This window comes from Cottoperca gobio, chromosome 11, assembly GCF_900634415.1.
Source record: "Cottoperca gobio chromosome 11, fCotGob3.1, whole genome shotgun sequence".
Taxonomy (NCBI): domain Eukaryota; kingdom Metazoa; phylum Chordata; class Actinopteri; order Perciformes; family Bovichtidae; genus Cottoperca; species Cottoperca gobio.
Window position 1 is genome coordinate 3,954,928 of NC_041365.1, and position 25,829 is coordinate 3,980,756.

At 40.7% G+C, this 25,829-nt stretch overlaps 4 protein-coding genes across 4 annotated transcripts in view; all 4 read left to right on the plus strand.

Annotated features, from left to right (window-relative positions):
- Nucleotides 1–2,985: 2,985 nt before the first annotated feature.
- LOC115016128 (homeobox protein Hox-A7) lies at nucleotides 2,986–5,806 on the plus strand. Its single transcript, XM_029443797.1, has 2 exons — nucleotides 2,986–3,443; nucleotides 4,407–5,806. The coding sequence occupies exons 1-2, from the start codon at nucleotides 3,077–3,079 to the stop codon at nucleotides 4,718–4,720; spliced, it is 681 nt and encodes a 226-aa protein (XP_029299657.1). The 5' UTR covers nucleotides 2,986–3,076; the 3' UTR covers nucleotides 4,721–5,806.
- Nucleotides 5,807–6,331: 525 nt separating this feature from the next.
- The window catches only part of LOC115015562 (homeobox protein Hox-A2a), a 36,697-nt gene continuing 17,199 nt past the window's right edge, over nucleotides 6,332–25,829 (plus strand). Inside the window, exon 1 of the mRNA XM_029442990.1 lies at nucleotides 6,332–6,670. Within this exon, the coding sequence (XP_029298850.1) occupies nucleotides 6,524–6,670 (147 nt within the window). The 5' untranslated portion in view covers nucleotides 6,332–6,523. The remainder of the gene's footprint in view (nucleotides 6,671–25,829) is intronic.
- On the plus strand, nucleotides 9,898–12,412 carry hoxa5a (homeobox A5a). Its single transcript, XM_029442992.1, has 2 exons — nucleotides 9,898–10,617; nucleotides 11,256–12,412. Exons 1-2 carry the CDS (start codon nucleotides 10,035–10,037, stop codon nucleotides 11,504–11,506), a joined length of 834 nt encoding a protein of 277 aa, XP_029298852.1. The 5' UTR covers nucleotides 9,898–10,034; the 3' UTR covers nucleotides 11,507–12,412.
- hoxa4a (homeobox A4a) lies at nucleotides 19,820–22,100 on the plus strand. Its single transcript, XM_029442993.1, has 2 exons — nucleotides 19,820–20,577; nucleotides 21,108–22,100. The coding sequence occupies exons 1-2, from the start codon at nucleotides 20,160–20,162 to the stop codon at nucleotides 21,434–21,436; spliced, it is 747 nt and encodes a 248-aa protein (XP_029298853.1). The 5' UTR covers nucleotides 19,820–20,159; the 3' UTR covers nucleotides 21,437–22,100.

A 25,829-nucleotide genomic window follows, 5' to 3' on the forward strand; every position in this document is an offset into this window, starting at 1 on the left:
CACACACACACACACACACACACACACACACACACACACACACACACACACACACACACACCCACTAAAAGACATAACAAAATGATACAAATATTTGTATAATGTAACATGTATTTATAGAGAATTAGTGAAAATTAACAACATTTTACAGGTTTTGATAAATATTCTCAAGCATTTCAATTTGCAGAGCACACATACATACAAAACACACCAACACCAATTAAAACACACACACACCCAAAGGTGAATCTGTGTGTGTGTGTTTCTGGATTGGGGACGGAGCTGCGTCTTGGCAGAGGATGTTGTTAGCTGTATACAGCCATAAAAGACAATTACCGCTATAACCTTTTATGGGGTGCAAAGCGCTGCGAGGCGAGAGGACACAAAACAAAAAAAGACATCGAGGTCTTCGACAGCTGAATCTCAAAATAATGCAGCCGATGTGTTGTTGTTCAGCTCAGATATGACAAGGCCGCTCAGCAAAAAGCTCCGTCATTAGCGCCATGTCGACATAACCACTTCACAACACGAACGGATACGTTGTGAACAAATATTATGAAATATAAGACCCCAAGGGAAAACGGAACGTGGCCTCAAATAGTCTATCCCAAAGGTTTTAGAGAGGATGTCTAGGTTTGAAATACGGCCAATGTGTTTGTAATGCTGGTTCAAGTCTCTGCATGTTGGAGAAAATATTTGGCACAAGGACATAGCAAATACGAGAAGCAGCAAATCTAATGTGAGCTAGCTGCAAAGCTTCTAAGTCTGATGGTTGATCAGCACGGCTCTGTCGGATACACCAGGTTATTTAGTTATCTTAAGCACAGCAAATACTCTGATAGATTAGTGTAGTTAGAGGGTAAATAGGACTTTAGTCCAGCTAACTGGAGTGCTGTTGTGACGAGTTAGGGGACGCAGATGGACCCAAACTTCAAAGACTCGAGCAGAGACAGTGCAATAAAACGCCTGGTCTGCTATACTGTCTGGCATTCCAGTTGTAATGGCTTTATGGCCGTCCAGACACAATTAGGCCGTTTCCAGAATGGCACCCATTTGTTTTTTCTTCTCTTTCCGTGGGACTGCGCTCTGGACAAAAGGCCGAGCGGAAATGATCAGCTTTATTGGATTCTCCCCGATGGGGACGTGCAGGACTCATGGTCATTTGGAGCAATCCTTTGTTTCTACCTGGGAACCTTCCGCCCTCTGCTCATTTGCTGGGCCCGTCCTAAAGGAGAAGGAGCAATAAAGCCAGCAGCTAGTTTCAAACGCAGTGGTAGGCCAAGATGGTGCTTTTTAAAATAATACAGCAGGACAAGTCTGTTAAAAGACATCAGCGCTTTGCCTAAAATCACAAGCACAACAACAAAAATATTACATTTGAGAGACATTTCTCTCTCTTGTATCTTATATTTGATCCATGATTGCAGTAGAAAGACACAGCGCATGCGCACTGCTGCATCCCCACTCCGCAGTCTCCACAAGTCACCAGATGGTGGAGACACTGTTCCACAACATCACCCCACCACTTCTCTCACTCCTCCCCAGTGAACCTGCACTGGGAAACAAACTGTAGTAACATTTTTTAAGACTCCAGCCATATAATTTCACACCTTTTTACAGTCTCAGTGCAGAAGCTGTTCTCCTGCCTGCGGCTGTGGAGGGAAGATTGAGGCAGGCAGCATACTGTGACTGCTGGATCACTGCTGCCGCCCTCAGATATCGCTCTCTGTTTAATGTTCGTCTTTCTCGGATGTTTTATACGGCTTTATAGACACAAATCATTTGAAACCGAACTTGCTGAGCAGCAGGGTTATTAAGACTGAAATGAAATACGAACAGTTTCCCTTGTTGCACTTATTAATGGAGATTTTGTCCTCAAACAGCTCTTTCCACCGCAATGTTTATCATTTAAATTACCATACACATAACTTAGTCGTCTGGCTGAGCTGCACAATTATAACATGTTTCTATGTTGAGATATAATTTAACGAATTTTTGGTGTATTTATTATTATCTCTATTATTTATTATTATTTTAATAGTACTGTCTCTTTCTTCAATGACCATTCGCTTTCTCGTATCTCTGCGTGTTTTTGTTAAAAGCATACTTTATGCTAATTTGTACAAATTGTTCGTCCATTTTGCTAACACTGTAATAGCGGTGAAAAAGAAAAACATTTTAGAATGAATTGGGCAATATTATTGTTATTATTATTGTTATTATTATTGTTATTATTATTATTATTATTATTATTATTATTATTATTATTATTATTATTATTATTATTATTATTATTATTATTATTATTATTATTATTATTACGGTTATTATTATTGGCACATTTCCCCAAAAATGTTTTGTTCTTATTCTTGCCAAATTATCACCTAAACTAATCCAACAAATAGTATTCCAAGCTATCATGAAATACTGGGAAATAAACAGCGTTTTCCTATTTTTTGCACTATTAATATTGATAAATAAATGACATAAAATTGCTTTATTTTTTTTAGCACGTGACTGTCGGCTTTAAGCATTTTAAAAGCAAGAAAAAACATAATTTTTTTTAAAGTTATGATATAAAACTATTATAGCCAATTATGTTCTGTTTATTAGTGTAGCCTATGATTGTATGGTTAGTGTCGACTATTATTATCGATTATAGAAGGTTAAAAGTATTTGAAGAAGGTATAATAAAAAAACAAGAGAATAATCTTTTTAAATATATGATTATTTGTAATGCAGTACTGAGATATGTGATATAAACCCATGACCTTATACAACTCAAATTACCTCTAGATCACTTGGTTTGTGAGAATTTCTCTCGTGTGTGTTTACATGTGTGTATGTGTTTGTGTGTGAAGTGTTAATCCCATTCTGCAGTCCTGCGCCATAATTAAACTCATGTCTGCCTGCTGATTGGATGAGAGCGACCAGGCCTGAGTCACGTGGGTGAGTTCTTTGGTCCAGAGTAAAAATGGGGTTTGGTGTAAATCTAGGCTGTATTGCTGTCATATATCACACTACCTCGTAAAAACGACACTGAGGATTCTGGGCCAACAAATCAGAGAGAAAAAATATGAGTTCTTATTATGTGGATGGTCTTCTTAGCAAATATACGACGGGTAGTTCTCTCTTCCCAAACGTGGAGCGGGCTTCTTGCAGTATTGGACCCAGTGGGGAGGACTATGCCTCGGCTCGGACTGCTGCGGCCATTGCGTTTGCACCGTCTCTGTCTGGAGTTTACAGCGTCAATAATGCAGTGTACCAGAGCCGCCCCGTGTTTACCTCGGGATATGGCCAGGGGCAGGACGCGCACCCACTGCACTGCAGCCTGTTTGAGCAGAGCCGCCTTTTCACCGACAGCTGCTGCAATCCGGAGCCGGGACCCCTCACCTCGCCGCCGGACAAACAATACCGGATGTATCCCTGGATGAGAGGATCAGGTACGTGCTGATACTGTCTCTTATGGGCTATTTCAAAGCCCTCAGGTCAATGCTTTTACAAAACATTGGGATACTTACATTGGCCGTTAGTGGTTCAATTAATTTCGTGAAGCCATTGGTGTTGCATGGGAAGAATCGTAAAACTTTTATTGCGCAACTAATGAGTTCTGCAGCCATAAATTCATTTGGCCAGCGCTTCTGTGTGTTCAGTACGCAGAGACCTTGCCGCTGGGGGTTTTCTCTGCACTCCTATTACTCTTATAGCCTCTTCTCCCCTTTGTGGTTGTAAAAAAGACCGGCATGTTGTGTAAATCAGTTCTCTTGCACTCTGCAGCTCCTTTCTAATTGAGTCTGCACTGCAGAGGATCTGGTATTTTCTAGAACTCTTTGGTACACATTGTTGGATCAATATGCACCACTATTGTCGGCTACATAAAGAAGTCAAGTGGATTTAGAATGCAAGCCATTTGAAACATTGGCATTGGTTATCATTTTGAGGGTGAAGGTGTTGGGGCTGTAATCTAATTACTTATGGCTCCTTTGGTGCGCAGAGCATCGCTGGCTTTAAATTGGAAAGGCATGCAGCGCATCAAAGGAGGCATGGAGCAAGTGTCCCAGCAGGACTATTTTAAATAGATGCAGAGAATTTAAGAAAAAAAACCTTTCCCCCATTGATTTGAGGAGTGTGTGTGTATGTGTGTATCTGTGTGTGTGTGTGTGTGTGTGTGTGTGTGTGTGTGTGTGTGTGTGTGTGTGTGTGTGAGTGTGTGTGTGGGCCACAATTAATAGGGCACTCACAAATAAATTAATGACTCTCAAAATGATTCCAACTACACGTTTTTATTCTCAGCATCAATTGCAACACAACCTTAATTAATGATTTATACAGTTTCAAATTTCATAGATACAATATTTTTGTTTATTTTTGCAAGTTATATACAGCTAGCGTATTTTATTTTACAGATCCGAACCGAAAGCGGGGGCGGCAGACCTACTCCCGGTACCAGACCCTGGAGCTGGAGAAGGAGTTCCACTTCAACCGGTACCTGACCCGCAGGAGGAGGATCGAGATAGCACACGCCCTCTGCCTCTCAGAGAGACAGATCAAAATCTGGTTTCAGAACCGCAGGATGAAGTGGAAGAAAGACCACAAGGAGGACCCGGTGTCGACCCCCAGGGAAAAGGACGATGATATTCAGACGGTGTCAGAGGCCGGAGAGCCCGAAGCTGGAGAAACCCGGAGCCCCGCTTTGGAGTCAGAAACGGCTGCAAAGTAACAAAAGGCACGAGGATTAAATGAAAGAAACACACTTTTATTATGAATTAAGGATATATCTAAAATATTTCCCACATAGCATTCATGCACTAAGAGCTTTGTAGGTTGATAATTTGAATGATAGCTGAAGGCAATTATGTAATAAGCATTTAACAGTAGGCTGTAGCTCTGTATTTCATATTTTAAAGCCAAAATACACATATAGGTTCCGCATGATATAGCGGTATTAATTGCCTATCCAAACTATATTTTTTATATATGCAATACAATAGGAAATTGAACGTGATTGTACAACTGAATGAACATTCCTTAACGAAATACTACCTAATATTTTCCTGCTAATATTAAAACACCAACACAAGGAATTCAACGTAAATTGAAATTGTAAATTAGTGAGTAAATTAATCTAATCTACCTATTCGAGTACTTTTTCTCAACAGTTGTATTTTCTAAAGGGAACAAATACACACTTTTTGCGCAAATGTGCCTTATTTTGAGTTATTTTGGCTAATAAAAAGTGAATGTTTTGTTAGTTAAATGCCTCCAACTGTGATTTAGCTGGTTCTGTAGATTTCAGTAAATGTACCGCTGTATTTAATATAATCACTTAGAGTGTTAACATGCCAGTTTTTCGATATTTATTTCCCCCGTTATATATATGCCACAAACATTTCTTTAATTTCGGAAGATCTTGTTTAACCTACCTCAGATTCCCAGAAAGTCAACATGCTTATAACTGTAAACAGGAATACCATAACATATGTGTTGAAGTCTTATCCGTGTATTGTCTGTGTACCTCTTGCCTATTTCATTAAGAAATATTTTCAGGCTCAAATAATTCATTACGTGACTGTGAATGCTAACATTTAAACGCATGCACTTTTATTTAAACAGCATTACATTTTAGTATCAAGGCATTGTGTAAAAATAAATAAACCTAAAATGTGCAAATCCTGTGATATATGAAGGTGCAGTGCCAACGTTTTGTGAAGAATGAGAAGTAGAATTTCAACCAATAAATATAAAAACAAATCTTAAACCTTTGGGAATGTTTTAAATCTGTAAATGAAAATATATTTGAAAGAAATGGGTTTTACTTGTCTATTTGTTTGCATGTAATATCTGCCTTCAATATTTGTGAATTTTATATTTTGTCACCACAGCAATTATAATAGCACGCGCCGGTTGAGTAATAGTATGTTGCTCCCAGTTAGTGCTGTTGACTGAAGCCAACATTAAGTTGCATGTAATGCAAAATGTTTCAATCCATTATGAGTGTAAAGTAAACACTTAAGTTGGGGAATGTGAACTATGAGGATGTGAGATGGGGCAGGCTGCAGATGAAGGGAAATTGCTGTTGAACTCTGCATTCCCTCTGTCCTCGGTAAGATGGCGCCTGGCGGTGACCTGCCCCCTTCCTTCTCTGTCTCTCCCCCTCTCCCCCCCTCCCCTTGCTTCCCACCTCTCCCTTCAGCGCTGGGTCATAAATCCGTTGTTGTTTATGAAAATTTACAACATGGAAATACAACTTTTACGACCCGACTCGTCCTACTATTGGCCGCAGCTTGTCACGTGGCAGGGATTCGTGGACATGAACTTTTATATATATAATTTCCAATAGCGGAATAGAGCATCCTTTCATTTAACGGTCTCGGGCTTCCACGCGGCTGTTTTCCACCAGCGACCGTGTACATTTTTACTCCTTTTTTGGAGTTCGGAGTTTTCTCTCGGTGGGGCTTGCTTTGGGACATGACCGGATCGTTTTGGATGCCCTGCTGTCGTTCTCCTGACACGTTTGGGCGAGATGAGTGGAAGGAGCCCCGTTGCGTCACCGGGAGTCCCAGTTTCCGTCCGGGGACTCTGCTGGATACTTCCCTCCGTCACTGCCCGTCTGCACCTGCAAACTCCCTCCCCTCACCTCCCCCTGTTTATAAGCAGAAACCTTCACAAGGTAAGAAAACTGAAACTTGTTACTGTGTTTGCTCTTCCATCAATTTGCAATGACATGCAACTCATGCAAATAACACAGTTCTTTTTTCAAACATTGCTTCTCATTTGTTTTCTGTTTATATATCCAGAGGTTGGAAGAACTGGTTTCATGTTAGTTTATTTGATTATGATTTGATTATGATTTGATTGGTAAATCTGATGTGCGATATAACACTAGTGTTGCTTTGATTTTCCTGTTGGCAGTTGTATGCTGTCACGACCGTATTTGTTTGTTGTTGGATTTGAATGGGCGTTCGGCTACAGAAATCATTGGGTGGATGGTCGTGGAAAGATGTGCTCTTTGACGCCCTCCTGTGGGGGTTACTGGGGGTATTGTGGTTGCAGCTCTGTCTGCAGTGCAGGCTGGAAAGACGAGAAGACCCCTATTTCAACCTATGTGTCTATGCATTTTGCTTTACAGTTCTGTAATTCATACATATGAATGTTGGCAACGATTCACTGCGCATTGAATTGTTAAATAAACTCATATGCAGTGAACAAAATACCTTTTTTTTTACCTTTAATTGACAAACAGGAATATCCCTGTGACAGAATTTAGAAAATGTTTAGAAAACATTTCTGTTTGGCAACATTACTTGCATTCCATGATTGCACATAACGGTGTTCATTAACATGCACTTAGCGAGTCCAATATGCTGTATTGAGACACTGCAGTGATTTGTTTCGTGCAATAAATTACCAGTCGATCAAACAACACAGTTCTGAAGATTTAAATGCAAAGCATGGACAGAGTATCTCAATCAATATCAATCGTGCAGAAAGGAATGGATAGTTAATTGCATCCAACACAATGTGCATATTCCACATCTGCGTATGACACTTGTACTGTTCCTATTTCTCTTTGCAGACATACTAGTTTCACATTAATGTGTCGTGAAAAAAATGTGTCTGTCTCATTATGTGTTCACTGCTGTTTCTCCCAATATCCGATCGTTTCTGTTGGAAAAGAAGTGTCTGTTGCCACAGGTTAACAATTGCTCTGCTCATCGTGTACAACACGTCGTAAATACTCAATATGAACATTTGACCTGTGAGTTTTAGTTGTGATGCAGCCGTGCGTAATGACATTTAGGCAAAAGATGAATTTAAATATTATGAGATTTAATTTGTATACTCTTGTAGACCAACGAGTGCTTGTGTGAGGATGCCTGCAGAGTGCACTGCCCTCCTGTTTTCCTGTAACAGTGGCCCCCTCGCTCCCAGCGCCGACATGTTTGACACTAGTGCGCACTCACTTCTTTCATCTCCTTTCTTCTGGTCCTTATTTAGTTCCTGGGTGTGTCCTTGGCTCGACTCAGCGAAATAATTTTCGTGGGAACTTTGTTGCCATTGGCCAGCCATAAATCAGCGTGTTTATCCTACACACACCCCGTAGGTCTCCTCTTAGCGTGGGCCCACTGGATGTGGGAGCCCGGTATTCACCCTTGCACATCATGCCTTCTGGGGATATGTTACCGCAAAGGGCGCACATACCTGGAGCAGAATAAATAATCTCTATCTCGTTATTTTTGTCAGTAACACATGATTGGGCTTGTGCTAGTAGAAGGGGCCGCTCCTGGGGAATAGCATGTGGGGGGAAAGCAGAGGACAAGTCGCTGCCTTCAAGAGACGAACGTGCCATAAAAATTCCACAAGGAGAAAACCAAACGGACAAGGCGTCATGCCTCAATTTAGGCTTCGCGTCTGTCGGGCTGTGTGCAGGTCTTCTGTTTTTTTTACTCCGGCTCAGATTTAAAATGGACAGTAGTGGATGATTTACACTTTTCAATAAGTGCAGTGGTCAGGTTACAATAAGAGCTGGGGGGGTGGGGGGGTTCGTCTGTGTGTTTCTAACGCAGGCACGTTTTCCCTAAAACTAAAAAGGTCCTTTTTTAAAAATTGTTGTGATAACTCATCATCTTTACTTTATGTTTGTGCTGTAAACCCTTACTTAAAATAGTTTACATCAATATTGAAAAAAAAATAGTCTATAGTGTATATTTTAAGGTTTTTCTAAGTGCAAGAGAAGGAGCAGAACATCACAGGACGCTCTGTGTAACTTAATGTTAAATACGAAAGCTTATAGCACAATGCAGACATTAAAACTATGAATTATTATCTGAATATAGTGTACATTTTACATGAAATATTTTGGCCTCATTTCAGCCTTTAATCGTTTCGAATATTTCCCTTTTCAATACCTTCAAATTTCGTCTCTTTTGTTTCTCGAAATTGCAGAGTGACTGCAAAACTCTACACTGAGAACAGAGACTGTATGTTGTTCTTGATCTTGTGTTGATGTCTCCCAAGCACACAAACACTAAATATAAAATGTGATAAGATGTTGAGTGTGTAAAATGTCTATATAAAAGATGATTTGCCTTTGAACGAAAGCGTAATAAAGTCGGGTTGAATACAAAAAGCTTTTAATATAATTTGAGGACTTGAGAATTTCAACCCTCCTAAAATACACAGTAACGTGCGTTTTACGTGAGTTCATATATAGCCCATATTTAAAGTTATTCTTTCAATGTGACATAAAATACAGGGCAATATGTGTGTTAATATTCGATAATGTGATGTTTGTCTTTTATCTTCCCCCAAACATTTATATATCTTTCCCCACATTAGCAGTTGCTTTATGATTATAAGAAAAAGTGTGGAAAAAACGCAGCCCTGTTTTGAATGGGCTTTTATTCTATTAACTGCGCACACTATTTTGCACTCATCGCCTATCATAACATGCATAACAGATTTTGATCGAATTATTTCTGTACACTATCCTCGCAGAGATTGCACTCTCAGCGTGTCACTTGTTGTATTGTTTAGGAGCCCGTTGGTTTTTGCCGCAATGGTCGTTAACCTCCGAATGACCCCGTGTGGAGCCCACGCCTCAGAAAGCGCCGCAGACAGGCAGTGCAACAGTTGAGCCAGAGGATGGCGCACCACGACAATTCAAAACACCCGAGCCCTACCTCAGAGTTTACTCTAGCCACGAGCGCATGGGGGCGCGCGCCCTTCACATCCCACCCAGTATTTCCTCCGTGCACGAGTTTACCTCTGGAGGTCACCAAGCAGGATTTACGACTGGTCAACAAAAGCACGTGATACTCCGCCGTACCCCATATTTGGGTGCCTACGTAAGAGAGAATCAAGTCCATGTCCCACTCATTTCCATAATTCATCATAAATTGTGCAAGGGTGCTATAGGACGCGCTAAACCATAAGAGCCACAAATCAAGCACACAGGTTTATGCTATTTTACCTTTAAAATTATAAAAACAACAACAATAGCTACAACGAGAAAACGGTGGAATTGTCAACAAATGAGCTCCTATTTTGTGAACTCATTCTGCGGTCGCTATCCCAATGGCGCGGACTTCCAGTTACATAATTATGGAGACCATAATACGGGAAACGAGCAATACAGAGACTCAACAGCCATGCAATCGAACAGGTATGGCTATGGCTATAACGGGATGGACCTAACAGTCGGGCGGACCGGTACCGGACACTTTGTGGGCGACGAGCAGACACCGGGCTACTCCCCGAGTCACTCAGCGGCAACAACACCGTTGGTGGAGCCGGTCAGGTACAACCAGTCCGCCAGCAACACCAGAACATCGTCTCTCTCGCCACCACCTGACCCACTACCGTGCGCCTCGGTCGCCACCTCGTCCCCGGTCCACGAAACTCAATCTCAACATCGAGCCGTGAAAAACTCTATAACGTCCCCGTGCTCGAGCTCGAACGGAGGCACGCTGCTGCTCAACCGGGACTGTGTGTCCAAAGCTTCTCCCCTCGAGGAAGAGAAGCCTGCGGGAAGCGCACCAACAACTCCTCAAAATGTCACCGACTCAACACAGCCACAGATATACCCGTGGATGAGGAAACTACATATAAATCATGGTAAACTGCTTTTCTTCTAATGATGTTGCATTGGCTTTAGAGAACTTGAGTTGTGTTATTGTTGGGAAAATGTGTGATTATGTTGATATATTATTCAGACTTTTTAACCATAAGCAAAACAGGCCAAAATTTGACTATTTTACCACAAAATATATTTACTTTCCAAAGGGGCACGAGGCGCCTTATGCGCCTCTCAACTGTTTGGTGTATTACTGCTTTTCAGTACTGTCAACATAGCCAGGTACGGGATCGTTTATAAAATAACATATAACGTTAAAGTTATTAAAAATGTATTCGATATGGCTTACATGATATACGCGTTTTTGTTTAATACATTGTTTTTGTGTTAAGGTCAAATAACCTCCGTTTAAATTACTTTACTGTATTGATTCCTTTTCGTAAGGTGCAGTTGAAAATGTGTACATCTTACTTTGCTACTGGTTGTTTTAATAAATTAAGTATCTAGTAAGCCTCATTTAAAACTTCGTGTGCCAACTTTAAAGCCGCTCCAACGTGCAGAAAGACCAAACAGTCAATATTCAAAAGAATGAAAGAAATGTAGTCGAGAAAAGTTGCTACACTCATTTTTAAACATCTACTGTATCTAATATGTGTTTCCCCGTGTTTTTCTGTACAAGATTTGTCAGGGCCAGAGGGTAAGAGAGCCAGGACTGCTTACACCCGGTACCAGACCCTGGAGCTGGAGAAGGAGTTCCACTTTAACCGGTACCTGACCCGCAGGCGGAGGATCGAGATAGCCCATGCCCTCTGCCTCTCAGAGAGACAGATCAAAATCTGGTTTCAGAACCGCAGGATGAAGTGGAAGAAAGACAACAAGCTGAAGAGCATGAACATGGCGGCTGCAGGCGGGGGAGGCTACAGGCCTTGATATTCACTCCTATGATAAAGAGCACTATAAAAAAATAAAACAAAGATTGTCATATCAACTTCTCCTCCTATTTCAAAAAGCGCAGAGACTTGTGAACGGGCTGTGTGCGGGACAGGGGACACCCCACCTCAGCCCATTGTATGTTCAACAACTGTCCCATTATATTCCTTAATATTATTTACTTTTTATTTCCACCGTGGTAATGCTTGTGTGAGTAAAAAAATTAAATGCATTATGTACAGTCATGACTAGATTTAGTAGAGAAAGAAAGAAAAATAAATGTTTGTTTAAATTATTTCTTGTTCAGACGAAGAAAAAAAAACCGTCTACGCTTGAAATGCTACCTACATACCGCAAATAAATCCAGTAAAAGTTGTGTGATAAGAACAATACCAGCCTAATAAAAAGAGTGTTTAGCCTCCGTTTTCTATATGTATGTATTGTATATGTATGTATTTATTTGTTTGATGTATTGTACCAATTTGTCAGATAACTTGCTTCCAAAAGTAGAGCCAGCAGAGTACGTGAGCCTTGTGTGGTTATTGTGTGCATCGTGAACACATGTATGGACAAAGGTGCCGACTCAGTCTTGTATGTACAGTAGCTGTGCCATGCATCTATGTTTTTTTTTGTGTGCTGCTGTTTGCGTTGTTCACCTGGAAGCAACATTTTAGTAAAAACGTGTTTTGTCTTTGTTACCTCTCGCGGTTTTTGTGTGGAGGGTCACCACAGTAAATGTCATTGCCTATGTGTATAACTCCATCGTGATTAGCTTTTTGTAAATGTTTTTCAAAGACTGGAAGTCAAGAATATACTATAATAATAATAATAATAATAATAATAATAATAATGATGATGATGATGATGATGATGGCCATTATAATAAACTTTCTACTGGAACGGCAACATTAACGGTGACGTGTACGTTTTTGTAAAATCTTCAAAATTCGTTCACGCTTCTGCCACGACTGCGTCAAGGAAGAGAAGAGTGAGAGCTGGCTGTTGCTCTAAAATCTTCAAGTCACCTGTGTGATCTGCCCAAAATTGTCTTCAAGTTAAATCCTTGAATTCAACAGGTCCCCTTGAATGAAAGCTTCATGTTTTACTCACCTTGCTGTGGAGTGGGGGGGCTTTGGGGTCCTTGGCCACTAACCAGCTCCAGTGGCCGGGCGTCCCCTTGCGCACAGACTCCTGGGCTATTCCCGGAGAATCAGCTCGACTTTTCAAGCTGTAAACTTTATTAGGGCCGATTCTGGCTCTCTGACATTTGGGTGCTAAATGAATGGGGGGTTTTGTCTATGAATTAGATCGTAAAAATCATCCAGAGCGCGGCCAGATAGGCTCACTGGCCATAAACGGTCACGTGGTAGCCATTAAAGTAAGTTTTATGGTTTTGGGGAGTTGACAGTATATTGCACATAACATATAATCGCACTGACGGCGAGGCTTCGTCTGACTCTCTCTTTGCAGGCTGTAAGTGTTACTTGACCGGTACAGAACGTCTCTATTGCTCAGTCTGCCTCAGTATGGACAGGACGCTCTCTAGGATGAGGACTGCGTCTCTGGGTAAGTTTCTGCAGACTATACGGTAGCCCGAGAACAGCCAGCCTGTGTTAAACAGCCTTATTATTCTATTTGCTCCCTCTATCTGTCCCTATTAGTCCATTACACTAATTTGTCAGTCGTGCAGTGTTGAATCCTGGTCTCGGCAGATGTTGCGCAGGGTTGGGTCCGGCTCATGGCTATTTAATTGCTTCCTTCCCCGTGTAACTTGTTTCCCTCCATCTGTGGTGTAACTCATAATCCATTTTTACATGTTGGATAATTATCTCTGTGTCCATTTCCACCCCCACAAACTTCTAGTTGTTGTCGTTTTATTACATTGGAGGATTCACAGACCGTGAACCAGAAAGTTTCCAAGGGATGTGTGGAGATTTCCTTGATAAAGTTAGGCGCTAATGCAGGCCTACACATTTACAGCTCGCTCCGTTTGATTGGATTCTCTATGTGCTGATGACTTTTTTGGGAAGTTGAAAGTCCATCTCTTTTTTAATAAGTTGCAGTTGTTGTTTTGCTGAGCGCTGCGCTCCACATGTTGGCACCGTGTATGGCTTCAGGACAGGCTGTAAACAGTGTCAAGTAAACACAACATGGGAACAAACAACAGCAGGGAGACATTTGAAAAGGAATTCCGTTTTGAGTCAGCCACGTCGTTTTGTGTTTGGGGTTGAAAAGTTCAGATGACCTCTTAAAAGTCACTCTCGCTTTGTGGTGACCTCTTGTCCCATCAATGCCGGGACCAAACCAGCCACCAGCCGGACCCTGGCTCCAAAAACAATGGAATAAAAAAAGGAGAACAATTTGATGGTTTCTGACTCCCTTTTGGACGCTTTGGCCTTTTTTGTTTTGTATCCCTGCGATTTTCTTTCAACTAAAGAGTCGATACGCCCGTTTTTAATTTGAACTGTCCAGGCCAAATATGAAAACATCTCGTTTTTGGATATAACGTTTTGAGCCTGGGTTATTAAATAACAATCTAGCCTTCTTAAATTGTTGACTGGGCAGATGTACATAGGTCACATTGTCCGCCAGCCATTTTAACTTCAATATCAAGGTTTATTTCTTTGTGCAGAGGCCTACATCATTCTGTCTAGACGCATCACATTTAATGTATTTATCAGTTTGGATCACTTCTTGAATCCATTTCCACCAATGCTGCAGTAGAATTATAATCTGGACACCTTTTGGAAACAAATTATCAAACAGAAATCAAAGTTTTGGGTTTGCACCGATCGACAAATTGCTAGAATAACCCACACCATACTGAGGACATCCCTGGGTTTATGCTGAACACATTTTGATCATTATTATGGCTAGAAGTCACCATCCTGAGAAAATACTGGATTTACGCTTTTTCCAGTTTGATTTTCGGCAGACTGAAAATACAAAAGGACACACAGAGAAGGCGGATATTTGGAAATGTAAACCCTTGCCAATATTTCAGAAAGAGAAATTTCGACAGGGCCCCATGTGCGGCATACTGCCAGGCAGAGAGAGAGAGAGAGAGAGAAGCGCTGCAGGTTCATCTGGAGGTCAGCCACAGCACCAAGATAAATCTGCATCCTCTCAGAGCCACCAGCAGAGCTCGCTTTAGGCCAAGTTCACTGTCACACTGCTGTATGGAGAGAGAGAGAGAGAGAGAGAGAGAGAGAGAGAGAGAGAGAGAGAGAGAGAGAGAGAGAGAGAGAGAGAGAGAGAGAGAGAGAGAGAGAGAGAAACCACTCACACATCCACGGTACCGCGCGCACACACGCCTTCACGTTAATGACACGTTTGTTTGGCGTTGCCTATAAGCATAATGCGTATAAATGAATTTACCGAGGGACACAGAGCCGGTGGTACCATCCTGCAACTGGAGGAGAATACTGTGTGAAGAGAGAGGGGGTGTGTAACTTTAAGTGTTGCCTCCAACAAAGACTTTTGGCTGCTTTTGGTTGCTCTATACCGCTAATGAATGATTTGCATATTTTACGGCCCTATTAGTCTTGAGTAGGAGCCTATTGGATTTATCTTTTCACTCCCTCGTTGGAAACATCATAAAGCTACAATTGCATTCTAGGTCTTGTGCTGGCATCTTCTCTAATTATGAAATTTGTGAAAATGAAAATGATCATCGTGATGGCAAGAGATATACACATTGTTCAAATCAATTTTTCGTTGAGAGGGGCAGATATCTCTCTGGGCTGGGACAGATGAGAGCGAGATAGCTGCAGAAGAGGAGGAAAAATTGGGGTCAAGAGTTTACGCGCTGAACAAGTCTCCGTCATCTGTTCACTCGGAGCTTGATGCCAGCCTTATAATAGCGATCTTGACTCTCCACACAAAAGACAGAATAGCTTTGAATTACATATGTTGCACGGTGCACTCCAGGTGAACCCTGAAAGCGCGGTGACCTCGCGTTTGGGACCGGGGGAGGGGACCCCCTACCCGTCCCCAGCAACAAGATTGAGTGGCTGGCGTTTTATTAGGGCGGTTGATTGGTGAATTTCCTTTGAATAAATTGCATTTGATATGTTTAGGGACGAGGGCAAAATTTGCATTTTGAGGATTGATACTCTCGACCCGGTCACAGGGTAATGGGAAGGCCCACAGCCCCCAAATTGAGCCCCCGGACCCCTTAAAAAACATTTAGCCCCTCTCTTCCTGATCCGCTGAATAGAAGCCTTTTAAGAAAACAGAAATGGCACAGATGTTTTTGTGGCTCATGGAGAGAAAGTTTAAAAAAATCTCTTTTTTTTGTAGCATTATGATAAATTATTGGCTTTGCATTTTATTTTTATTTTACTGGGCCTGTTTAACCACTTTGGAAATGAATGCAGTTATTTCTTAAAGCTAGAATATTCAACCTTTGGTTATAGATGTGAAGGCCCAGTGAAAAATAAAAAGTGACATAAATATGGCTTATAACAAACCCAAAGTGAGACCAAAAACTAAATAATCTTATGGATATTATGCTTAAAAAGCCAAAAAACTGGGTCTCGGCTAAATTGCATAACTTCGTATATGTAACGGGCAACGCAACGCAAGATCAGAGCAACTTTGTTGTTCAAAAATAGACATTTTTCAATTTAAACCAGGATAAAAAAAAGTATAATCTGGGATTCCTTTGGTAAAAATGACCAATACAATCTGACTATATTGCCACTTTCGATGTCATCAACGTTTTGTTGCCATCTTAACATGACATTAATAGAAAAGAAACCCTTTATTAAATAAATCGTATTTTATTTGTAGTAATTGCATGCATTTGTAGACACGTAACACACACCCACAATAGATATGTTGCACTTTGTAAAGTGTAGAAATGTATAAAAGATGTTTAATAAAATTCAGGGAATGCGAGCCATTTGTTTATTCCCAACATTGTTTATTGAATTTAAAAGTAAAAGCCAGTCAATGAAGAATAAAGGCGAGTCGATGTGCAGCAAATTCATCGCTAAATGCATATTTTTTTCAAAATGAGGCTGTAATTTCATGTTTTCAATTATTTTAATTCAAACGTCTGATTGTTGACTCCCCTTAAAGTGCACAATCCAACTTATTTTACATTTTTATAAACTATTTAACACTTTGTTAGCGTTTTGGTCACATGAGTTGTGTCGTGCATGTCTGAAATATTCTGTCTCAGTACTTTCAAATGCAACGGCCTCTACTGAGAGGAATAAGGAAGTTGTCCACGCACTTTCTAAAGGATGTGCTGCTTTTGTTCGTCTCTTTTAACCATCGCCGAAGGCCTGAAGGTCACTGCTATTGGACTAATCAAAGTTTGCAGCTGGAGATAAAAGCTCGTGCCCAGTTATTGTGGAAGTTCGTTCTGTCGACAGTCCTTGCTGTAAAGTGGCACACAAAAAGACAATCACACGTGGCACACTGTATAAAAGAAAACATTTTTATTATGAGCGTTTACCTATATCAAAATATTTCCATAAAGATATGAAAGGTGTTTTCTGGCCCGAATCGTGGCCACATCTTGAATGCAGAGGAGATTTTTTATCTCACCGTCAGGGCTCCGTATAGACAAGAGACCTTGTGAGAACCATCTGCAATCTGTCACTATCGTCTGAGCACTTCTCTGATAATCTAAATTTACAGTAAACTGTCAGCATGATGTATATCGCTTAAATACACCTTCACCTCACAGTATATGCTCTGAAAGGGAACACCGTGATCTGGCTGTTAGATTATTACAACCTTAAATAAAATCTCTCACACAAAGCTGAAACGGGGTTTTCTTCACATTAAGAGCAAAATGGCTCTTTTAAATTGAGTGGAAAATTGCTGAGATAGTGTAAACTAGTTCAACATTGGTATCCAAATGCTTCCTTATACTCCAATGGTCAAATGGAGGATTATTATCCTATTAAATTTTGTGCATTGTTGGAGAGATTTCCAAAATGCTTTATTATATCCAAAGCTACAGCAGCACCTTGCTGGCCTGGACTAGATAACGGAGGTATTACCTGCACTCTTATCTAAAATGCTTCTTTTGTAACACTGAACCATCATAATAACATGTTTTAATAAAGTTAAAGGTGAAACGTTAAAGAAAAAAAGAAGTCCATAGCAACAAGTAGAATGACCTGTAAAAACAGAGTAAGTGGATAATAGCCAAGCTGATCTTGCCCATATTTATACAGGACCTATATATAATAGAATGGCAGCAGACTGTAAATTTAGATATGATGTGAAGTCGTCTTACCGCTGACATTATGTTGACATATTGCCTCTCAGGTGGTCTCTGGGCCATACGGATACAGTGGATGTATGGCGGAAAGTACATCAGCTGCCATTTACAATGAGTTAGGTGTGAGAAAGCCTGTAAGATACACAAGATAGCAGCAGCTCTGCCTTACAGCTACAGTGCGCTAAGATGCTATGGAAAAAAGGCTTTTTTTTTAAAAGAGGAAAACTGAGGCCTCTGGTTGCTGTGGGGGGGAAAAGGAATTCACCTGTTTTGAGTTGTCTGCGTCCAAAAATGAGGTTCAGCGATGGAGATCAGCATTGTGAAAACAAAAATCTAGTGTATTTTATATAAAATAAAACAGCCCATGTGCAGCAGATCTCTACAGCTGCAAGATCCCCCATTGCACGTATTCTAACACGCAGCTCGACGTGTTATTTTCTAGATAGTTTGAAGTATTTTGCACATTTTTTAAATCCTTTATGGACCTTTCTTGGTGCTGACCTACGCTAAGTGCTCCCCCAACTCCCCAGCTGAACAGACCATGCAAAACTGAAGTCCAAGTCCGGGGTGAACCTCAGGTCACTGCGTCTAACAGATATGAAAATGTCGCCTCTTTGGAAAAAAAAGGGCACGCCTTGTTGTTTAACAAAGACTGTCAATGGGCAAGATTAATCAGAAACAAAATGGAAACGGTGTCACTTTGGGGTCAGGCAGAAGTTATCTCTGTTTAGAGGAGCGAATAGAATAGGGGGGACCAGAAAAAAAAGAAAAAAAGGAGAGAAAAGAAAGCTTTCAATATTTCCGAAGTTTGGCCTCTTGTTTCTCCACGCAGAGGCCTTGCTGGCGTGGACAGTGTGGATCCGCTTTGTGAAGAGCTGCTGCATCTTCATGGGACACATATACAGTGTGGCACCTCGGACATGGAGAAGGAAAAGGACCTGGACGTGATGGCTGATGGCGAGGAGCACGGTTAGAGACTTATATTTTTTTTTTTACCTTTAGAATTATGCAGTATCCACTTTTTGCTTATTTTCTAAAAAATATATTTATATATATGTAAGTCTTCCCTAAAATAATTGCATTAAATGTTATTATTATTTCATTTTTTATAGTACCTTGGAATATTTGCCCCTTTAAACTGATAGTACCCTCTCTTTTCAAAACATATTTTCATAGTTTTCATTTTCATGTGGTGCTGCAGGACGCGCATGATATTATATATTTGTGTTGAAATGCTGGACAATTGTTTGTGGAAAAGCTTTTTATATAATTCCAAACTTAATCAAATTTGGACAATTGTATTGGATGTGGGATTATCTGTGCTGCACAGAGCAATTCTGGCATTTCTAACTGTAAATTGTCTGTGCTGGTTTAAAAAATCCCACGCTTTGGGTTTGGCGTGTGGCTATAATGAAAGGTTCGTGTCCTGCAAGTGTTTGTCCAGTGTTTGGCTATGCTTTTCAATGGCAGTTAACACAGAGAACTGACAATACGTGATGCCCGTGCGATCAGAGCCAGATAACTTTAATGTGGTGCAGAAAAAGACATAAACAAAAGCCTGAAATTATTGCTATCACCTGGCTAATGTCAGAAAACCACTGTTTTTACATTTGAGATGAAAATAAGGGGCCATATGCATGTACGCAGGTGTGCAACGTGCGAGATTTCTGTGTGTGTGTGTGTGTGTGTGTGTGTGTGTGTGTGTGTGTGTGTGTGTGTGTGTGTGTGTGTGTGTGTGTCATAAGCGGATATTCACCAGGTTTTTACTGATGCACAAGTCTTATGCTATATATGCATTCTTATATGTCCGCAGAGCAGCGGCTCGTCTCTGCTTGCAGAAAGGTTGTGCACTATTTTCCTTTTCGATCATTTCAATAGAAGCTAATAGAGCTGCAACATTACAGTTTGTACTGTTGGGTGGGCGTGCTTGTTGTTTCCCTGTTCATCTATTTATTAGCATTCAACATGTTTGCAACTCCAACAACCGACATTCACGTCACTATTAGATATATTCCTTTGTTTGTGATAACCTTTATTTAGTCACGGCTTGAATTTCATATCCACTTTCTGTTTCAGAGGAGGTGGATTTATTTTTCCACAGGCAGGAAAGCCTCACCCACATAAGTTTGGCTCCATGCAGTAAACAAGTTAGTTGATTGGTTTTGCTTTATATACTGTGATTTAATAAGGAAAACATCAACGTAAGCCAGTCCGAGCAGTGTTGGTGGTACCAATGCCATGCTTTCCATTGGTTCCTGTTTACATGATGCCCACAGGACACGCGGTGATTGGTGGCGCTTCACACGTGACCAGGCAACTTTGTACATTTGACAGGGAGTAGGAGGGTTTTGTGGAGATCAGAAAAACGACAGCGCGATAAAAATTAGTATTGTTGCACTTCACAAATTAATGACCATGAGTTCCTACTTGATAAACTCCAACTATATCGAGCCTTCCTTTCCTCCATGCGACGAATATCAGCAGAGCGGATACATCCCCAACCCTGGTGATTACTACGAGCGGCCAAAAGATACGGGCTTTCCCCATCACGACGAACCATCCTATCCGAGGTCAAACTACACAGAAACGGGCTACGATTACGCTAACGTTCCCACCACCGGACTCGATGATTTCGGCGAGGGGCACCACGCACAACCGCAGCCGGTTCCACAGAGCCACGGTCCTCGCCTCGCCGCGGCCCCAGACGGTGGCGCAGGGGCAAATGCCAGCAAAGACTGCAGCCTCGCCACTGAGGCATATCCCGGCGTAGCGAAGGGCAAGGAGCCGGTGGTCTATCCATGGATGAAAAAGGTCCACGTTAACAACAGTAAGTTATCGTCACGGTTAAATAGCAGAACCACTGAGAAACAACCACTGGAACACACGCAAGCCTATTGAGGCAGCACTAGTAGCAGCCCTTACAGCAGCAATTTACGACTATCGAGCAGCAGGGTCGGTAATTAAGGACCCTCGTAAATTTTATTGCCTGTGTTCGTCTGTCGGGGCCATGTGCCTTTGTTGCTTTTTAACCCAAAGTACCTCCACCACTGGAGCCGAGCCAAACTGTAATATCCAACCCCGCTGTTTTGTTAATCATTTCTAAGCTTGATATGTCCCTGGATGCGAGTGCTTGTACACTCGGCATATCCACATTAAGGTCATGTCCGTAAACTGAAACAAGGTAGAGAGTAAAACAAACAGGGCAGCTGTGATTTCCCACCAAACCCAGAAATGTTTTGATCGTTTTTCAACCTTGTAATGTGTCCATTGGAGGAACTATATGGCATTGGAATAAACGGTATCAGCCTGCATGTAACACCTGCTTGCTTGCCTGTATATGGCTTTTTTCTCCTCCAGTCAATCCCAATTACAATGGAGGAGTGCCCAAGAGGTCCCGCACTGCCTACACCCGCCAGCAGGCTCTGGAGCTGGAGAAGGAGTTCCACTTCAACCGGTACCTGACCCGGCGCAGGCGGGTGGAGATTGCGCACACCATGTGTCTGTCCGAGCGCCAGGTCAAGATCTGGTTTCAGAACCGGAGGATGAAGTGGAAGAAGGAGCACAAGCTTCCCAACACGAAGATCCGCTCCTCCAGCTCGGCCTCGTCCACAGCCTCGGGGGCCCAGCAGCAGCAGATCAAAACAGGCCAGCAGCTTGTCCCCACGCCGTGCACCGCAGGTCTATAGTGCTGAAATTAACCCCATCCCACAAAATCCCAATCCAGACTGAGATGGCAAATATCACAAGTGGAATTTGATGGACCGATTCTCAGTATTTTACACACATGGTGTTATCTCTTTCACCTTGCCTCTGCCATTGGGCCCCTGTCACGTCCTTTGTACCCTTTCCCTCTCCGGTCGTCCTCGCCCTCTTCATATAAGCTTGAAATTCACCTTTAATTGCCACGGTGGCAACTGAAGTGTTTATATATTTGTTTATTATTATGAAAGAAGGATAACGCACATTCACACGAAGGATCAAAATGTATCCCTACAGTTAAAATTGAGTGAGGTAAAAGTAATTTTTCTATGTTCTCTTTGAGTATTGTTTTTCTGTTTTTTTATTTTTTTATTATTGCTCATGGAAAGCTCTAATATACTTGAAAGATATTTAGCGAGACTCTAGATGCCTGTTAGAAAACCAGACGGCTGTTTTAGAGGAATGGCATCAGTCAGAGTAACAGTGTAGTTTGTGTGTTTGAGTGGGTTGGTTTACTGTTGAATGTAGTCCAGGTGACATTCACATTTAATGTACATAGGCAAATCATAATGAAGGCACAATAAGGAAAGCATTTCGTCAAGTAGAATTATGTTTGTTGTTGTTGTAAGGTCTAGGTTTATTTGTGCTAGTCCGTCCCATGTTGTGCTGTGTTCTAAACTGTGAATATTTGTATTTGTTGTCTCAGTAATGACCGTTGTGATGTAGGCTAGTGTAGGCTCATTCTGTCCTTGTGAAATAAATATGTACTTCACTTATAAGGTCGACTTGGCTTTGGATATTTTGTCATTGCAAATACTGAATTGATTTGAGCGCAACATGTATTTTTGAAGCCGTGCGTATTAACATACCAAATGCATTTAGGTGCCTCCTTAAAAAAAAATGAAAAAGAGAGATAGCATTTTTAAACCCGAATATTTAATTGTCATACTATTTGTTTTAATTTCGGTACGTGGAGGTGGATATTTGTGTTCAATTTCATTTAAAGAATTTGAATCGGCTATCCAGTGTTTGGAGATGTATGCGTAAACTTGTGTTAGTGTGTCCGAGCATTGGATAATTTGCTGCGCCACACTTTCATAATACTCTATATGTCTTTTTTACTTTATCTGAATAGAATCAAAAATATATTTGCTATATTTTATTTTATTTCTCGAGATGAATAGCTTGTTTCAGTTTCTCTTTAAGTAATATTTACAGAGAGGGAAACAGCTCCAACATGTTCAGGTGTATAATATTTGTAACCTACTGAGAATGAAGTATGTCTTACAAAACGTCTGCTTGTTAGATGTGTCTTACTGCATTACGTCATTATAGTCAACTGACTGAAATTCCAATCCGTAAAATGTGCATGAATGTGCATGAGTGTCGTGCACGTTTTCGTGGATTAAGATGAGATGTGGTTGTAATTTAGGAAGCAGATATCAGCTGCTCAAGTTCTGCAGGTTTTGCTACTTACACGGGAATCAAACCAAGCCTAAATTGTTAAATGTATCCGGCCTCACATATTGTTCTCTCTTGCCATTATAAGGAGCTCGCAGCCAACCTGAGTGCACCAGAGTGTGAGTGTTGGTCACTACCTGCTACATCCAAACAATAGGGAGTTCAACCAGGGGACACGGCCAGCTCTGGCCAATCACCAGCTCGGAGTACTTCTTCTGACCCCTGACCTTTCGACACACACAATGTTCAGACCATACATCAGTGTTGAGACCTCCGCGAGCTTTTTCTTCCCCTTTAAGATTTACCAAGAGACAGCGCGGACACAAAAACGGAATTTAGGTGTGAATCTGAGCCATGAATTGTCCCAAAATTATTCTTAGAGACAGCTCTTCTGCAATATATCACAGAAACACTCCTGTCAGGGCGTGTAGGGAGTGCAGATATGAGTTGAAACATACTGCCATTGTGCTTGTCATTTAGTATAATTTTATGTAATAATAATAATATGTTTTGGCTCTGATGGTTTCTGCTCAATATACAATAATAGCACAATGAATGGGTTTGCAATGGATTTAATAGTATATTAAATAAAACTGCTCCAACATTCCCACAGTAAAAGCCACAGAGTGACAGACACAGTCAGATAATATTTTAGTAGAAGCTGTTGGAACAGTTTTTGTTGGATCTTCCACATTTCAGACATGTTTAAACCATTTTTTGCATATAGTCTACTATTCAGCTCTCTGTGCAGCACTTGCAGCTGACATGGAAACTGTGCAGAAAATGTCGTTGAGGCTGATTGGCACCGATTTTTGCGCAGACTCCAAGAAATCCAAAGTTAATCTACAAGATTTCAAGTCATTTGATTCGCGAATAGAGGTCACTTCCAATGTACTGAAATTTTAATTCTCCCGTTCACGTGACTTCTTGAATAATGAATGCCCCGGGGTCAGAAATAGATATGAAAATCTACCTTATTTTCATTTGAAGTGATCCTCTGCAGGGTGCGAGTCAGATCTCTTCTCCCCTGACAGAACTCTGTCCGCTGGGCACAGACCGTCATGACTTGTGAGTAGCTTTGGTTGTTTATTCCTCTTAGATTTTGTGGAGGTGTTAAGAAATGAGTATAAAAATATCCTGGAAGTAGAGTTTGTTTCATGGTATTCTGGTGCATATTCATGCGTATTATAATATGATCTGTTTATTTCCAGCTATACATTGCTGCAGAGTTTCTGAGCTTGCTAATACCACAATTTTCTTGTTAAACTCAAAAAGTCATATTTTGTTAATTAAATTTGATTGCAAAACATTTTTATTGACTTAAAAACTGTATTTATTACTTAATATGTGTATGTAGGCCTATTTGGTGATTAAACGTTGAAGCTTGAACCTTTTTTATTATTTTCGACCTCTCAATAAATATGGTACAAGACAGCAGGTGTAAGTTTCAATAACTTCTTAAATCTTCAATACACGAGACATTAGGATGATAAAATTCAAACTTCACTTTGCAAATAAATGCCTAATGAGACTAAATAATTTTGAGCATTTATTTGAAATGTAGGGGTACTACACATGCAGCTGCAGAGGTAACAATGTCGTATATAGGTGCAGCTGAAACTGAGTATGAAGTAACACAATCATATAAGGCTGTCGTGCATAATGCATAATAACGAAAAGAACATTATGAATATAAACTGGTTAAGTTTACCTCAAAAACAATATGCCTTCAAATATGGAATTATACGCTTAGTTGCTGTTTTATGGATTTTGACAGTGGAACATTTACTATTTGTTAGTTGTAGGAATTGTAATGATTAAATTCACTGTTGAATATAAAAACGGGAGTAAGTGTGTTTAAACAACAGTATTAATGCCAATGGATAGTCTGTTGCATGAAAGAGCCTTTCAAAGAGAGTGAACACAATGGTGACTTTAGACACAGGTTAAACATTAACAGAGTCCTAAGGGGATGTGACAATGTGTATTATAATAATAATAATAATAATAATAATAATAATAATAATAATAATAATAATAATAATAATAATAATAATATGTATTATTATTAATGGGCTATTTTGCACTTACCTCTATTAAACAAAAAACTATAATCTGAGAACATTTTATGTCATAAAAAAGAGGCAGTAAATTCAACATGAAAATTGTTTTATTACAACCACCTTTACGCAAACAATTACGTTGTCTTAGTCCGTCTGCATCCGTGAGCAATGCCTCAAAGTCGGTTTAAGGCGTTGAATTTCGCATTAGCCTTGATGTTGGCCGATGTAAACCTCGCAGAAAGAGTTATCTTCGTCTGAGTGTATCGGTAACCCAAGCCTGGCTGTTAAAAGCTCCGAGTGTCAACATTGTGGGGAGATATGGACCGCCGTCTGGCCAACATCCAGAGGTCTGCGCCTCTAACTCCTCTTCGCTGACAGTGATAAGGAGCCTTGATTTGTGTAAATAACTCTGAAACATTTGTTTAATGCAAAAAAAACAGTTGAGATTTAAAACATAATTAATCTTAATTAACTAGTACGTTTGAGAAAAGGGCAAGTTTGGAAAAAGTGCAACAAAAATTGAAACAAGTAGGCTACCAGTTTGAGGGCCTTTGGTTTCCACCGTCTCCTTGTTTTGAACCCAAAATAAGTTCCCACTCGACTCTCTGTGCCTCTGCCCGGGTCAGGGAAACGTTCAGGTGCGGTGGCGAAAGGCAATGTGGGATTAACTTCCAGTGCACGGTCATGTCCAGCCATATAATCCTATTGACAGCTTCACATCTGCAATTGTAGAAGAAGAAAAAGAGAAGAAGATAACAAATTCCAGACACAAACATTGTTTAACAAAAGATAAATAGTCTTGTTTACATAATCATGCGTCTAAAACCTGTGCGTAAAACTTTTTTTTTTTTTTTTG